This window comes from Artemia sp. Qi Xiang Cuo, chromosome 10 (genome assembly GCF_049724085.1).
Source record: "Artemia sp. Qi Xiang Cuo chromosome 10, ASM4972408v1, whole genome shotgun sequence".
Classification (NCBI taxonomy): Eukaryota; Metazoa; Arthropoda; class Branchiopoda; order Anostraca; family Artemiidae; genus Artemia; species Artemia sp. Qi Xiang Cuo.
This window is the reverse complement of record NC_142803.1, coordinates 27,618,474-27,633,287: the sequence shown is the minus strand read 5'-3', so window position 1 is coordinate 27,633,287 and position 14,814 is coordinate 27,618,474. Positions and strand designations below refer to the sequence as shown.

Here is a 14,814-nt window from a genome sequence, read left to right as displayed (position 1 = left end):
AAAATTTGATGGGTAAATCCATAAGACAAAGGAGCTAAAATTTAATTTAAAATTAGAAAAGAACTTTAAATTTTTCATCTCTTTGAGAAAAAAAAACAGAACTGAAGTGGAGCCTTTTTATTTTCTTGAAAAAGTTAGAAGAGAACTTTGAATTTTTTATTTCTTTGAGGAATTAAGAACTGAAGTGGAAGCTTTTTTCATTTTAATTGGTAAAATTCATAATTGAGCCAACTTTTTTTACTTCTTTAAGAAAATTCAGAAGAGAACTTGAACATTTTGCACTTCTTCGAGAAAACTCAGAATTAAAGTGATGCTCCTTATCTTCATGTCGAATATTCACAATCAATGTATAACCTCTTCTATCTTATATTAAAAATTTGGAACAGGACTTTAAATTTTTCATCTCTTTCTAAAAAATCGGTAGTGAACTTATGAATATTAGAATTAATGTGAAACTTTTTTATCTTAGCCAGAAAATAAACGCAATCTGAGTATAAATTTTCCTATCTTCTATAGAAAAATTTAGAACTGAACTTCAAATTTTTTATGTCTTTGAGAAATTAAGAACTGAAGTGGAATGTTTTTTAATTTTCATTGGTAAAATTCAGAATTGAGTTAACTTTTTTCTCTTCTTTAAGAAAATTCAGAAGAGAACTTGAACAATTTGGACTTCTTCGAGAAAGCTCTGAATTAAAGTGGAGTTCCTTATCTTCATTTTGAATATTCACAATCAGTTTATAACTTTTTCTATCTTCTATGAAAAATTTGGAAAAGAACTTTAAATTTTTCATCTCTTTTAGAAAAATCAGAACTGAATTTAAGAAAAACTATAAATAAAGTGAAACTTTTGATCTTCATGGAAAACAATCGCAGTCATAGTATTACTTTTTCTATCTTTCATCTAAAAATTTAGAATAGAACTTTAAATTTCTTTATTTCTTTGGGGAACTTAAAACTGGAGTGGAAGATTTTTATTTTCTCTGGAGAAATTAGAATTGAAGTGTGTTCTTTGGTAAAGTTCAGAAGAGAACTTGAACTTTTCTTCACTTCGTTGAGAAAATTTTAAATTGAACTAGAGTTTTTTATCTTCCGTGAAAATATTCACAAGTATGATATTACTTTTTTAATCTTCCACCGAACAATTTAGAATTCAACTTTAAATTTCTTTATGTCTTTTGTGAAATAAAGAACTGAAGTGGAAGATTTTTATTTTCTCCATAGAAATTAGAATTGAATTGTGTTCTTTGGTGAAATTCAGTAGAGAACATGAACTTTTCTTCACTTCATTGAGAAAATTAAAAATTGAACTAGAACTTTTTATCTTCCGTGAAAATAATCACAAGTATGGTATTAATTTTTATATCTCCCACCGAAAAAATTAGAATTGAACTTTAAATATCTTTATGTCCTTCTGAAATAAAGAACTGAAGAGGAAGATTTTTTTTTTCACTGGAGAAATTAAAATTGGAGTGTGTTCTTTGGTAAAGCTCAGAAGAGAACTTGAACTTTCCTTGACGTCTTTGAGAAAATTTAAAAATGAACTAGAGCTTTTTATCTTCCGTGAAAATATTCACAAGTATGGTATTACTTTTTCTATCTTCCACCAATAAATTAGAATTGAAATTTAAATTTCTTTATGTCTTTGTGAAATAAAGAACTGAAGTGGAAGATTTTTGTTTTCTCTGGAGAAATTAGAATTGAAGTGTGTTCGTTGGTAAAATTCCGAAGAGAACCTGAACTTTTTTATCTTCGGTGAAAAATTTGGAACAGTATTTTAAATTTTTCATCTCTTCGAGCCAGATCTGAACTAAAGTGGAAAATTTTTATATTATTTGGAAAAATAGAAATGATCAATGACTAATTTCTTTTTCATTGAGAAAATTCAGAAGAGAACTTGAACTTTCCTTCACTTCGTTGAGAAAATTTTAAATTGAACTAGAACTTTTTATCTTCCATGAAAATATTCACAAAAATGGTATTACTTTTTCTATTGACCACCGAAAAATTTAGAAAGGAACATTGCACTTCATTATCCTCGTAAATTATGGTGCTGAAACGGCATAGTTTTATTGTCTCTTGTGGAACTATAAATGAAGTGATTCCTTTCTTAAAATTCATAATCTAACTTTAACTCTCCTCCGCTTAAAATAGGTAATTTTAAATTTAACTAGAATATTTTATCTTCCGTGAAAATATTCACAAGTATGGTATTACTTTTTCTATCTTCCACCGAAAAATTTAGAATTGAACTTTAAATTTTTTATTGGGGAAATTAGAATTGAATTGTTTTCTTTGGTAAAATTCAGAATAGAACTCGAATATTCACGATCAAAGTATAACTTTTCCTATCTTCTATGAAAAATTTGGAACAGAACTTTAAATTTCTTCATCTCATTGAGAAAAAAATCTGAACTGAAGTGGAAATTTTTATATTATTTTGGGAAAATAGATGTGATCAATAACTTATTTCACTTTCATTGAGAAAATTCAGAATCGAAGTTGAACTTTTCTTCTTCCGGGAAAATATTTGGAACAGAACTTTAATTTTTTTCATCTCTTTGAGAAAGGTAGGAATTGAATTTAAGAAAATTTAGAATTAAAGTGAAACTTTTTATCTTTATGGAAAATAATCACAATCATAGTATAACTTTTCCTATCTTCTACGGAAAAATTTAGAAGTGTCCAACTCAGAAAATCCCGAAATAGTAATTTACATATCCCAAATCATAATTTTCTGAAAGGACACACCAATGAAAGGCTAAGAAATATAGCTCAGAAAAGCCTGAAATAGCAAACTACTCATCCCAAACTATTGGTTTCAGACAACAAACACCTATGATGGACTAAGAATCCTAGCTCTGAAAAGTCCAAATAGCAAACTACACATCCCAAATCATAATTTTCTGACAACACACACCTATGAAAGGCTAAGAAACCTAGCTAATAAAAGCCGGAAATAGCAAATTAACCATCCCAAATCATAAGTTTCAGACAGCACTCACCTATGAACGGCTAAGAAATCTAGCTCGGAAAAGTCAAAAAATAGCAACCCACACATCCCAAATCATAGGTTTCAGACAACACATACCTATGAAAGACTAAGAAATCCAACTCAGAAAAGCCCGAAATAGTAATTTACATATCCCAAATCATAGGTTTCAGACAACACTCACCTATGAACGGCTAAGAAACCTAGCTCAGGAAAGTCAAAAATAGCAAACTAGTCATCTCATACTATAGATTTCAGACAACAAACACCTATGAATGGCTAAGAAATCCAGCTCAGAAAAGTCAAATGTAGCAATCCACCCATCCCAAATCATAGGTTTCAGACAACACACACCAACAAAAGACTAAGAAATCTAGCTTAGAAAAGCTCGAAATAGTAATTTACATATCCCAAATCATAAGTTTCAGACAACATTCACCTATGAAATACTAAGAAACCTTAGCTCAGAAAAGCCTGAAATAGCAAACTGCTCGTCCCAAACTAGAAGTTTCAGACAACAAACGCCTATGATGGACTATGAATCATAGCTCTGAAAAGTCCAAATAGCAAACTACACATCCCAAATCTTAATTTTCTGACAACACATACCTATGAAAGGCTAGAAAATCTAGCTCATAAAAGACAAAAATAGCAAACCACTCATTCCAATCATAGGTTTCAGACAACACACACCAATGAAAGATTAATAAATCCAGCTCAGAAAATTCAAAATAGCAAACTAAATATTCCCAAATCATGATCATCAGTCGACACACACCTACAAACGGCTCAGACACCTAACTCAGAAAGGTCCAAAATAGCAAACTACTCATCCAAAACTATTGGTTTCAGACAGTAATCACCTAAGAAATACTAGAAAACCTTAGCTCAGAAAAGCCTGAAATAGCAAACTACCTATCCCAAATCATAATTTTCTGACAACACATACCTATGAAAGGCTAAGAAAACTAGCTCAGAAAAGTCGAAAATAGCAAACTACACATCCCAAATCATAGGTTTCAGACAACACACACCTACGAAAGGCTCAGAAATCCAGCTCAGAAAAGTCCAAAAAGCAAACCACTCATTCCCAAATCATAGGTTTCAGACACCACACACCTATGAAAGACTAAGAAATCCAACTCAGAAAAGCCCGAAATAGTAATTTACATATCCCAAATCATAAGTTTCAGACAACATTCACCTACGAGATACTAAGAAACCTTAGCTCAGAAAAGTCTGAAATAGCCAACTACTCATCTCAAACTCGAAGTTTCAGACAACAAACACCTATGAGTGACTAAGAATCCTAGCTCTGAAAAGTCCAAAAAGCAAACTACACCTCCCAAATCATAATTTTCAGAAAGCACACACCTATGAAAGTCTAAGAAATCAAGCTCAGAAAAGTAAAAAATAGCAAATTAACCATCCCAAATCATATGTTTCAGTCAACACACACCTACGAAAGGCTAAGAAATCCAGCTCAGAAAAGTCAAAAATAGCAAGCCACACATCCCAAATCATAGGTTTCAGACACCACACACCTACGAAAGACTAAGAAATCTGGTTAGGAAAAGTCGGAAATAGCAAATTACATATCCCAAATCATAAGTTTCAGTCAACACACACCTACGAAAGGCTAAGAAACCTAGCTCATAAAAGCCTGAAATAGCAAACTACTCATCCCAAACTATTGGTTTCAGACAACATTCACCTACGAAATACTAGGAAACCTTAGCTCAGAAAAGCCTGAAATAGCAAACTAAACATTCCCAAATCGTAATTTTCTGACAAAACATACCTATGAAAAGCTATGAAACCTAGCTCAGAAAAGTCAAAATTAGCAAATTAACCACCCCAAATCATAGGTTTCAGACAACACTCACCTATGAACGGCTAAGAAATCTAGCTCTGAAAAGTCCAAAAAGCAAACCACTCATCCCAAATCATAGGTTTCAGTGAACATATCCCTACGAAAGGCTATGAAATCCAGCTCAGAAAAGTCAAAAAATAGCAATCCACATAATCCAAATCATAGGTTTCAGACAACACACACCTACGAAAGACTAAGAAATCTGTCTATGAAAAGTCAAAAAATAACAATCCACAAAATCCAAATCATAGGTTTCAGACAAAACACACCTGCGAAATACTAAGAAATCTGACTATGAAAAGCCTGAAATAGCAAACTACTCATCCCAAACTATAGGCTTCAGACAACAAACACCTATGAGAGACTAAGAATCCTAGCTCTGAAAAGTCCAAAAAGCAAACTACAAATCCCAAATCATAATTTTCTGACAGCACACACATATGAAAGGCTAAGAAACCTAGCTAATAAAATTCAAAAAGATCAATTTAACAATCTCAAATCATACGTTTCAGACAACACTCGCCTATGAACGGCCAAGATATCTCGCTCAGAAAATTCAAAAATAGCAATCCATCTATCCTAAATCATAAGTTTCAGACAGTACACACCACTGAAAGACTAAGAAATCAAGCTTAGAAAACCCCGAAATAGTAATTTACATATCCCAAATCATAAGTTTCAGACAACATTAACCTACGAAATACTAGGAAACCTTAGCTCAGAAAAGCCTGAAATAACAAACTATTCATCCCAAACTAGAAGTTTCAGACAACAAATGCCTATGAGAGACTAAGAATAGCTCTGAAAAAGTCCAACTTGCAAACTACACATCCCAAATCATAATTTTCTGACAGCACATACCTATGAACGGCTCAGAAATCCAGCTCAGAAAAGTCAAAAATTGCAATCCATCCATCCCAAATCATAGGTTTCAGACAACACATACCAACGAAAGACTAAGAAATATAGCTCAGAAAAGTCCGAAATAGTAATTTACATATCCCAAATCATAAGTTTCAGACAACACACATCAAGGAAAGACGGGGCTTGGGGTGAGCCTTTGAGTGTCTGTGGGACCCTTGTGGACCGGGTGGTCCTTGGGGAGGTTGGGGGGACCATTGTGGCCGGGGGGCTGCCTTGGGGGTTGGGGTGGGAGGATAGGAACCCCTTTGGGGTTGGGGTAGAGGACCCCACGACACTGTTCAAATAGAACTTGTGTATTATAACGACCACAGATTTTCACCCTCAAATCCTCTTCTAAAATCTCTTCAAAAATCATCTTTTAAAATGTCTCTAACTGTTTCGCCGAAATAATTCCCTAAAATAATAATTTGTTCTGAAAAGATATAATAAAGCCTTAAAAAAGTATTAAAATGGAGGCTCAGGAGCCTTTGGGGCGCCGGAGACCCTTTGGGAATCCAGAGAACCTTTGAGGACCGGTGGCTTTCTTCGGGGTTGGGGTGGGGGGAGCGGAACTCTTTGGGGTTGTGGTAGGGGACCTCACAACACTGTTCAAATGGAACTTGTGTATTATAACGACCATAGAGTTTCACCCTCAAATCCTCTTCTAAAATCATCTTTTAAATCATCTTTTAAAATGTCTCTAACTGTTTCGCCGAAATAATTCCATAACCTGTCTAAAATGGTTTCGCCCAAATAATCTCTAAACGTAATTTCAGCGTGTTCCTTTTGTTTTTGGCATCTCTGCGCTGACGCATTTCAAATTACTAAGAAACCTGATTCCCACGCTAAAACAATTCATCGCTAAGATGTTTCTTGGATAATTGTTTCCATGGCGTTTGGTTATTAATATCTTTTGGAGTTCGACCAGTAGAGTTGTTTCCGAGGCAAAGACATTAATGACTTGGATCTATTCCTGGAGAATCGTTTCTAGGTGAAAATTTTTAAAGTCTGACAGATGATGTCATTGGTTGATTGATCTGTCAAGAAAGGGGAATTAATTTGTTGTTTCTAAGGGGAATTATTGATTCACGATAGGGGACTTGAGGTCGACAGCACAGGTGTTCCAAATTTCTGTAAACTCATAACAGTCTCTGAGAGTGTGCACTTACAACAACAACAACATTGACCTGGACATTCTCTGAGAGCGTGCACTTACAACAACAACAACAACATCGACCTTGACATTCGCTTAGAGCGAGAACTTACAACATCAATAACATCAACACCTTTGGAAATTTAGGTCATAAATTGATGTTGACATCCATTAAAGTGAGAAAGTTCCTGTTTTTTCATTCTCACTGACAAAAACCATAAAACAGACATGAATTGCTGTTGACATCCATGAAAAACATCAAATAAATGTGAGACAGTTCCTGTTTTTCATTCTTACTGACAAAAACCATAAAAACATACATAAATGTGAGAAAGTTCCTGTTTTTTCATTCTCACTGACAAAAACCATAAGAACATCCATAAATTACTGTTGACATCCATGAAAAACCTCAAATAAATTGACCTACACACATAACCATCCATAGAAACAGACATAAATGTGACAAAATTCCTGTTTTTCCATTCTCACTGACAACAAACAGACATAAATTATGTAAAAAAAGTTGTAGGTGGCAGCAGGGGTGAGTGATGGGAGCTTTAAGGTCATCTCTACTGAGGGTCATCAGTTCAAAAGTTCTTGATGAGCACTTAAGTGCAAGTTATTTTAATTACGCATAGATTATTTTAATCTTTTCAAATTAACCACTTACACAAAAATTCCAATAAAATACCATAGCATTTAAGCTTATTGACCTGTTAGTAAAATAAAGGAGAAAAAAAGAGTTACCTGGTCGCCCACTTCAACCGGAGAAATATCTAAATAGTACATGCATTTGTCTTCTGAAGAGAAATGGAATCTGTCATCTGGTTCAATGGCGTCTTCTTCGTGAAACCAAGTTAATGTTGGATTTAATACGGGCGTAACTGTAAGAAAAAAAAATCAAAAGATTTAAGACGGGAAGTACCGTTGATACAAGGAGTATCAACGGTTAGGAAAAAGGAGCTCTATTAGCGTTGCGATTCATAGCCATAATTATACTGAACGGCTAATATGTTTTAAGTAAAATGTTTCTTCGCTGAATGCCCTAAAAAAAAAAAAAAAACACAGTAAAAAAGAGAGAAACGAGGATAATAAAAGCCAGTGAAAACTTTTCCACCTCTGTGCTGGTAGATATGGGAATGTAACATACTAGCTGTACAGAGAAACGTTCTAATTAATTCCTCCTCCAACTTCCTCTTTCAATGTTTACCTGAAGCCTCATGAACTGTAAGCAGTGTGTTCATTAAGATGGGCTTTTGTAGGAATCTACCCTACCCCCACCTAAGAAATGGCTCCCTCCCCCTTCAATATAGCTGATACGCAATTAAAGATCACCAAACGTAGCCTAATTTCATTACAAACAAAGCGAATTAACTTGGTTGAATCCAGCATTACCACCGTGTCGCATTACTTCTTTTGCAGCTGGGAAGCCTAAAATATAGTCATTGGTACTTTTAAATCAATTAGCTTCTCAAGATTTTAAATTGATTGCAAATTCATCCTTTTCGAGGTAAAGTCGTAGTTTGGTGCCCTAAGCCGCCTAAACTTTCACCCAACCACGACTGCTGTTTTTGTGTCTGCCCACCCCCTGGAAAATTTTCTGCCGGCACCCTTGGCCTTTGACCTTTCCCTCCCGATAAACTTTCTTCTTTGGCCCAGTGTCAAAATATCAGCCCTCATTTCAGTTAATAACTTTATTTCATTTTTATTCAAACCCACCTTAAAAAATAAGACTTCACCTCAAATCTCCTTTGACCGACAATAAAGACCCAGTGAATTTGAAAGCGATCGCTGGGCCTGCCACGCCTGTATTTCTTGGTCCTGTAAAATCCTTTCAACTAATCTACTTACTTGGTCCCCCATATCCTTGAGCCCAACCATCCCTCCACATATGGCCTAGTCCTTACTGATCTGATACACTTTTAATTTGCTACGACCACCCCCTACCTGAGCTGCCCTTCAACATTTCTAAATAAGCCGCCTTCATCACCCGCACCCTAGGCATCACTAAAATTTTTTCCCAAAGCCTAACCATGTTAATTAGCCTACGAATTCTTAAAGAAAACAAACCTGAATTACCTCTAACTACTAAATAATCTGTATTCTCACTTATCCCTGGCCACCTCTTATAATATCCTAATTGTACTGTTTCTAGCCTGTCTCCCTTCACATACCCATCTTTTTAATATCCCTAAGCAGACTTCTTAATACCATATTGCATTATAGCTTACCTTTTTCGATCCTACTTTCTATATGGCTACTAAATAAATTTCCTTTCGCCTTAAACTTATTTCCTAAATATGACCATTCCTCCACTAATCTAACCCTCTACCCTTAAAATTAAATTTAACATCCTCCTCAAGTCTACCACATTTACGGAATACTAACACAACGGTTTTATCCACATTAGGTTCTAACTTTTTCCTATCCAAATGATCCTCTAAAATATCAAGTAAATTCTGAAGGTTCCTTCGTGAATCAGCAACCAAAACAATGTCATCTGTTACGAACAACATTATTCAAATGGAAACAATACCTAAACTCACCATCGGCGCCTCCTTCTTTTCCATAAACGCCGAATAATTTAGGGCAAATAATTTATTCGCCCTATAAACAGGGCGAATAATTTAGGAGACAATGTGCAACCCTGTTTAACACCTGTATATCCTCTAACTACCCTTGAAACTTGCCTACCAACTCTCATAACTACTCTAGTAAACCTATACATTTGAACTAAAGCTAAGACAAATGGGATAATATTAATACCGCTCTTCACTTTCATTTGAAAAAAAAAACTTATTTTCAAAATAAATTTATGTTCGTCTTTGATCCCATATCTAGGGTTATCGTAAATATGAGGGGAAGTGGTTAGCACACCCACTGTTTAGATAACAATGTTTAGAGAGAAATGGCTCACCTATGTGTGTTTGCTTCTTTAAATAAAAAGTTAAACAAAAAAAACAAGTTTTTTAAACTGAAAGTAAGGAGCGACATTAAAACTTAAAACGAACAGAAATTATTCCGTATATGAAAGGGGCTGTCCCCTCCTCAACGCCTCGCTCTTTATGCTAAAGTTTTTTATTGTTTTAAAAAATAAAGTTATGAGACAGAGTTAAACTTTAGCGTAAAGAGCAAGGCGTTGAGGAAGGGACAGCCCCTTTCATATACGGAATAATTTCTGTTCGTTTTAAGTTTTAATGTCGCTCCTTACTTTCAGTTTAAAAAACTTGTTTTTTTTATTTAATTTCTGATCGTTTTTTAGTTAATGCAGCTTTTATTTTGGCCCACCGTAATTGAATAAGTAAACAGATTTTGCATAAAAATTTTACTCTTCTTTTGCTAAATGGCTGTCTCTAAATTTGGTTCTGACGTAATTTACAAATTAACTTGCGCAACGAACTCCTATATTCGTATATTTTTCTTGTGGCGAAAAATACGTTGCAGATATAGTTGCAGATTTTTGAAGATATGAGCTTGAAACCTATATAAGAGGGTTTTCTTATGCGCTGAATCTGACGGTGGGATTTTCATTAAAATTCGTTCTCTTGCAGGGGATGTATCCTCCCTCTTTAAAAAATCGGGTAAATTTTCTCAGGCTCGTAGCTTTTGATGAGTATTACTACTAACTACTACTAACAACTCATCGCAGCACCAAGCCGCCTGAGGCCAACACAGCTACGCACGCTCCTCCTCCACCCCAATCTATTCAAGGCCTCCCTTTTTACACCCGCCCACGAAGTTCCCATTTCCTTTAAATCTTTCTTTATGTCGTCCTCCCAACCCAGACGGGGTCGACCTGCTTTCCGTTTAGCCCTAGATGGTTGGCCGAAAAGAACAATCTTCGGCAATCTGTCATCCTTCATCCGAACAACATGCCCTAACCACCTCAACCTTTCTTTCATTATAGACCTAGAAAGCGGTATTGAACCACATTTTTCATATAGCCAATTGTTTGAAATACGGTCAGTCAGCCGGGTACCCAGAACAATCCTTAAGCAATTTCTCTGGAAAACATCTAGTAAATCTTCATCCGCTTTTCGGAGCGTCCTTGCTTCAGAGCCATATTCGACCACTGTCATCACTGTAGCTTCTAAGATTCTAATCTTGGTTTGCAGACTAATCTTCCTATTCTTCCAGACTTTTTTTAACTGTGAAAAAACACCCCGAGCCTTTGCTATTCTATTTTTAACATCTTCACTGCTCCCACCATCTTTACTAATAATACTACCAAGGTAAGTGAAGCTTCCCACCTGATCAATCTTTTCATTACCCAACGTCACCTTTTCATCTTCACTTATTCCTAGCCTTAGTGACTTGGTCTTCCTAACATTAATTTTCAAACCAATACTAGCACCCTGAACTCGCAAAACCTCTAAAACTTCATTCATTTTGCTCACACTTTCATCTAGGATGCTTAAATCATCAGCATAATCCAAGTCCAGGAGACTTTTTCCTCCCCATTTGATTCCGTGGTTTCCCATTGCCTTTCCTGTGCTCCTTAAAACAAAGTCCATCAAAATAATCCATATAAAGGGGGATAGAACACAATCCTGCTTAACTCCTGATTTAATACAAAACCAGCTGCTAACCTCATTTCCTACCTTAACCGCAGCAGTGTTATTCTTGTACATAGCACTAATCACTTTAATGTATTTGTCTGGTATACCATACAAGGATAAAACCTTTACTAAAGCTCCTCTATCAACAGAATCGAACGCTTGCTCATAATCTATAAAACTGAGGACCATAGGTGTTTGAAAACTTAGGCACTTCTCAATTATTAACCTAAGAGTGAAGATTTGGTCAACACATCCTCTACCTTTTCTAAAACCGCACTGCTCTTCTCTTAAAACTTTGTCTACGGCATCTCTCAGTCTAAAAAGTATCATATTACTAAGTAATTTGCTACCTACAGAGACCAGACTAATGCCTCGATAATTACCACACTCACTCCCCTCATATACGTAACAATTTCTGTTCGTTTTGAGTTTTAATGTTGCTCCTTACCCTTCAGTTGAAAAAACTTGTTTTTTTTATTTAATTTCTGATCGTTTTTTAAATAATGCTTGGAAACCCGGCGCACCCTTAATAGAAATATCCCTTACCCCAAAGAAACATCCTCCACGGAAAGATTCTCCCGAGTAACCCCCTTCTCCAGCCCCCCCCCACCAGAAAAAAATCCTTCCTGAAAATGTCTGTATATTTCCCAATAACCATTACAATATGTAAGCAATGGACAAAGTCCATATCTTGCAGCCCTTCCCCTGGGAACTGTGGGGGATTAAGTCATCCTAAAAGACATATTTATTAGATTTTCGACTATGCTGAACAAAATGCCTATCTCAAAATTTTAATTGGCTGACTTTGAGAAAAAATGAGGGTGGGAGGGGGCCTAGTTGCCCTCCATTTTTTGGAGGGCACGCATCGTGATCTTTCTTCGAGCAAAAAATGCAAATTTCCACCTTTTTGCAGATAGGAGCGTGAAACTTCTTTAATAGGGTTCTCTGATAAGCTGAATGCGATGGTGTAATTTTCGTTAAGTTAATTAAAAACGCAAAATTCCACATTTTTGCAGATAGGAGTTTGAAGCTTCTTTAATAATGTTCGTTGATAAGCTGAATCTGACGGTGTGAATTTCGTTAAAGTTAATTAAAAAAATTTGCAATTAAAAAAAAAATTTTGTTGTTTAAAAAAATTGAGTTTTGAGAAAGTCAAACTTAGCGTAAAGAGTGAGGCGTTGAGCAGGGGACAGGCCCTTTCATATACGGAATAATTTCTCTTCGTTTTAAGTTTTAACGTCGTTCCTTACTTTCAGTTAAAAAAAACTTGGTTTTTTTATTTCATTTGTGAACGTTTTTTAATTAATGCAGGTTTTGATTTTGGCTCACCGTGCATGAATAATTAAAAAAAAATTTGCATATTAATTTTACTTTTATTTGGTTAAAAGGCTTTCTCGAAACTTGTTGAATTTTATTTACTAACGTTTTTATTAGTAATAAATATACGTAACTTACTAATTAACTTACGTAACAAAATTCTATATTCATGTATTTTTAATACGTATATTAGGGGGTTCCCCCCTAGTCAATACCTTACTCTTTAAGCTAAAGTTCAAATTCTGTTCCAATTCTTTAAAAATGTCCCCTTAATCACAAAGGCCGTTAATTAGAATAAATAGCTCTTATGAAAGTACTTAAAAATCTTTGGCTTAATGAACAAGGCATTGACTAGAAGGTGAACCCAGTCATTTAGCTAATATTTTTCTGTCTGTTTTAAGTTTTGATGTTGCTCCTTACTTTCAGTTGAAAAACTTGTTTTTTATATTTAATTTCTGATTTTTTGTTAAATGATGATGGAAAATCCGGCGTCCCCTTCATAGCAATGTCCCTTCCCCCATGAAAACTTCTCTCGTGGAAAGATCCTCCTACATAACCCCCGCCGCCGCCCCCCCCCCCCACTACCAGAAAAAATTCCCCCTGAAAACGTCTGTATACTTCCCATTAACCAATACTATATGTTAACATTGGGTAAAGTTCATAACTTCCAGCCCTCCCCTGGGGGATTCGAGGGATTAAGTTATCCTAAAAGACATAGTAATAATATTTTCGACCATGATGAACAAAATGGCTATATCAAAATTTTGATCGGGTGACTTTGGGAAAAAATGAGCGTGGGAGGGGGCCTAGTTGCCCTCCATTTATTTTGGTTACTTAAAAAGGGCACTAGAACTTTTAATTTCCGTTCCAATGAGCCCTCCCACGATATTCTAGGACCACTGGGTCGATACGATCACCCCTGGGGAAAAAAAAAAAAAAAAAAAAAAAAACAAATAAACACGCATCCGTGATCTTTCTTCTGGCAAAAAATGTAAAATTCCACATTTTTGTAAATAGGAGCTTGAAATCTCTACAGTAGGGTTCTCTGATACGCTGAATATGATGGTGTGATTTTCTAGGTTCTATAACTTTTAGGGGGTCTTTTCTCCTTTTTTCGAAAATCAGCCAAATTTTCTCAGCCGTCTAACTTTTGATAGGTAAGATTAAACTTGATGAAACTTATATATTTGAAATCAGAATTAAAATTTGATTCTTTTGATGTATCTATTGGTATCAAAATACCGTTTTCTAGAGTTTCGGTTACCATTGAGCCGGTTCGCTCCTTACTTACAGTTCGTTACCACGAACTGTTTGAAATCGGTTCCTTAAATAAGAGAGAATCAAACCTCCCTAATGATTCTTTTTCGATGTCTATTCGGCCCCCAAAAATGCCCCAAATTTGTTTTTTAGGTACGCATACAGGCTATCTGTGGAAAGCTTAGTCTGTCTGGAGTCCATCCGATCAAAAAAATAGTGCAAGTAAAGCGTTATTCGTATGCGTAAGAATTTATCCCTTTTGTAAGATTATCATTTTACGTGAGGAATCGCAACTAAATATATTTTTTAATTGAAACAGCAGCCGTAGTAAGAAATATTGTCTTATGCATCAGATGCGTATACAAAGACTGAGCCGTATCAATATATCCCAATATTGTACATCTCTATGAAGTATTTCTAATTACAAGGAGTCACTTAAAATTTTAGCAACAATAAGTAGTCGTCGATAGCAAGTTGTAACTGGAGAGTGATAGCGCCCACTTCGGGTATTCCGAGATTTCTTTCCTTTGAAAATGGAGCTTACCTTGAACAGAAAATCTAAAGGGGTCACCAACTTTAGCCTCGCTGGATTTCAAGCTGACAACAAATTGTGGAGGTCTATTTAATTGTTCTAGTTGACTCTTTTCCTCTTCGTTCAGTTGATTATGAATATCGTTCAGTGTAAGTTCAGCTGAACTCTCAGCTTCCCCCATACAGTTCTTGGCGATGCAGGAGTAACTACCTATTGAGATTTAAGCCCATT

The 14,814-nt window shown here is 35.3% G+C and overlaps 1 protein-coding gene across 1 annotated transcript in view; it reads right to left on the bottom strand.

Moving 5' to 3' along the window:
* LOC148947628 (uncharacterized) overlaps positions 1 to 14,814 on the bottom strand; it is a 200,651-nt gene that overhangs the window by 89,613 nt on the left and 96,224 nt on the right. The window contains exons 10-11 of the mRNA XM_089095962.1: positions 14,596 to 14,793; positions 7,666 to 7,802 (exon numbers count right to left, since the gene is read on the bottom strand). Of these exons, the coding sequence (XP_088952088.1) occupies positions 7,666 to 7,802; positions 14,596 to 14,793 (335 nt within the window). The remainder of the gene's footprint in view (positions 1 to 7,665; positions 7,803 to 14,595; positions 14,794 to 14,814) is intronic.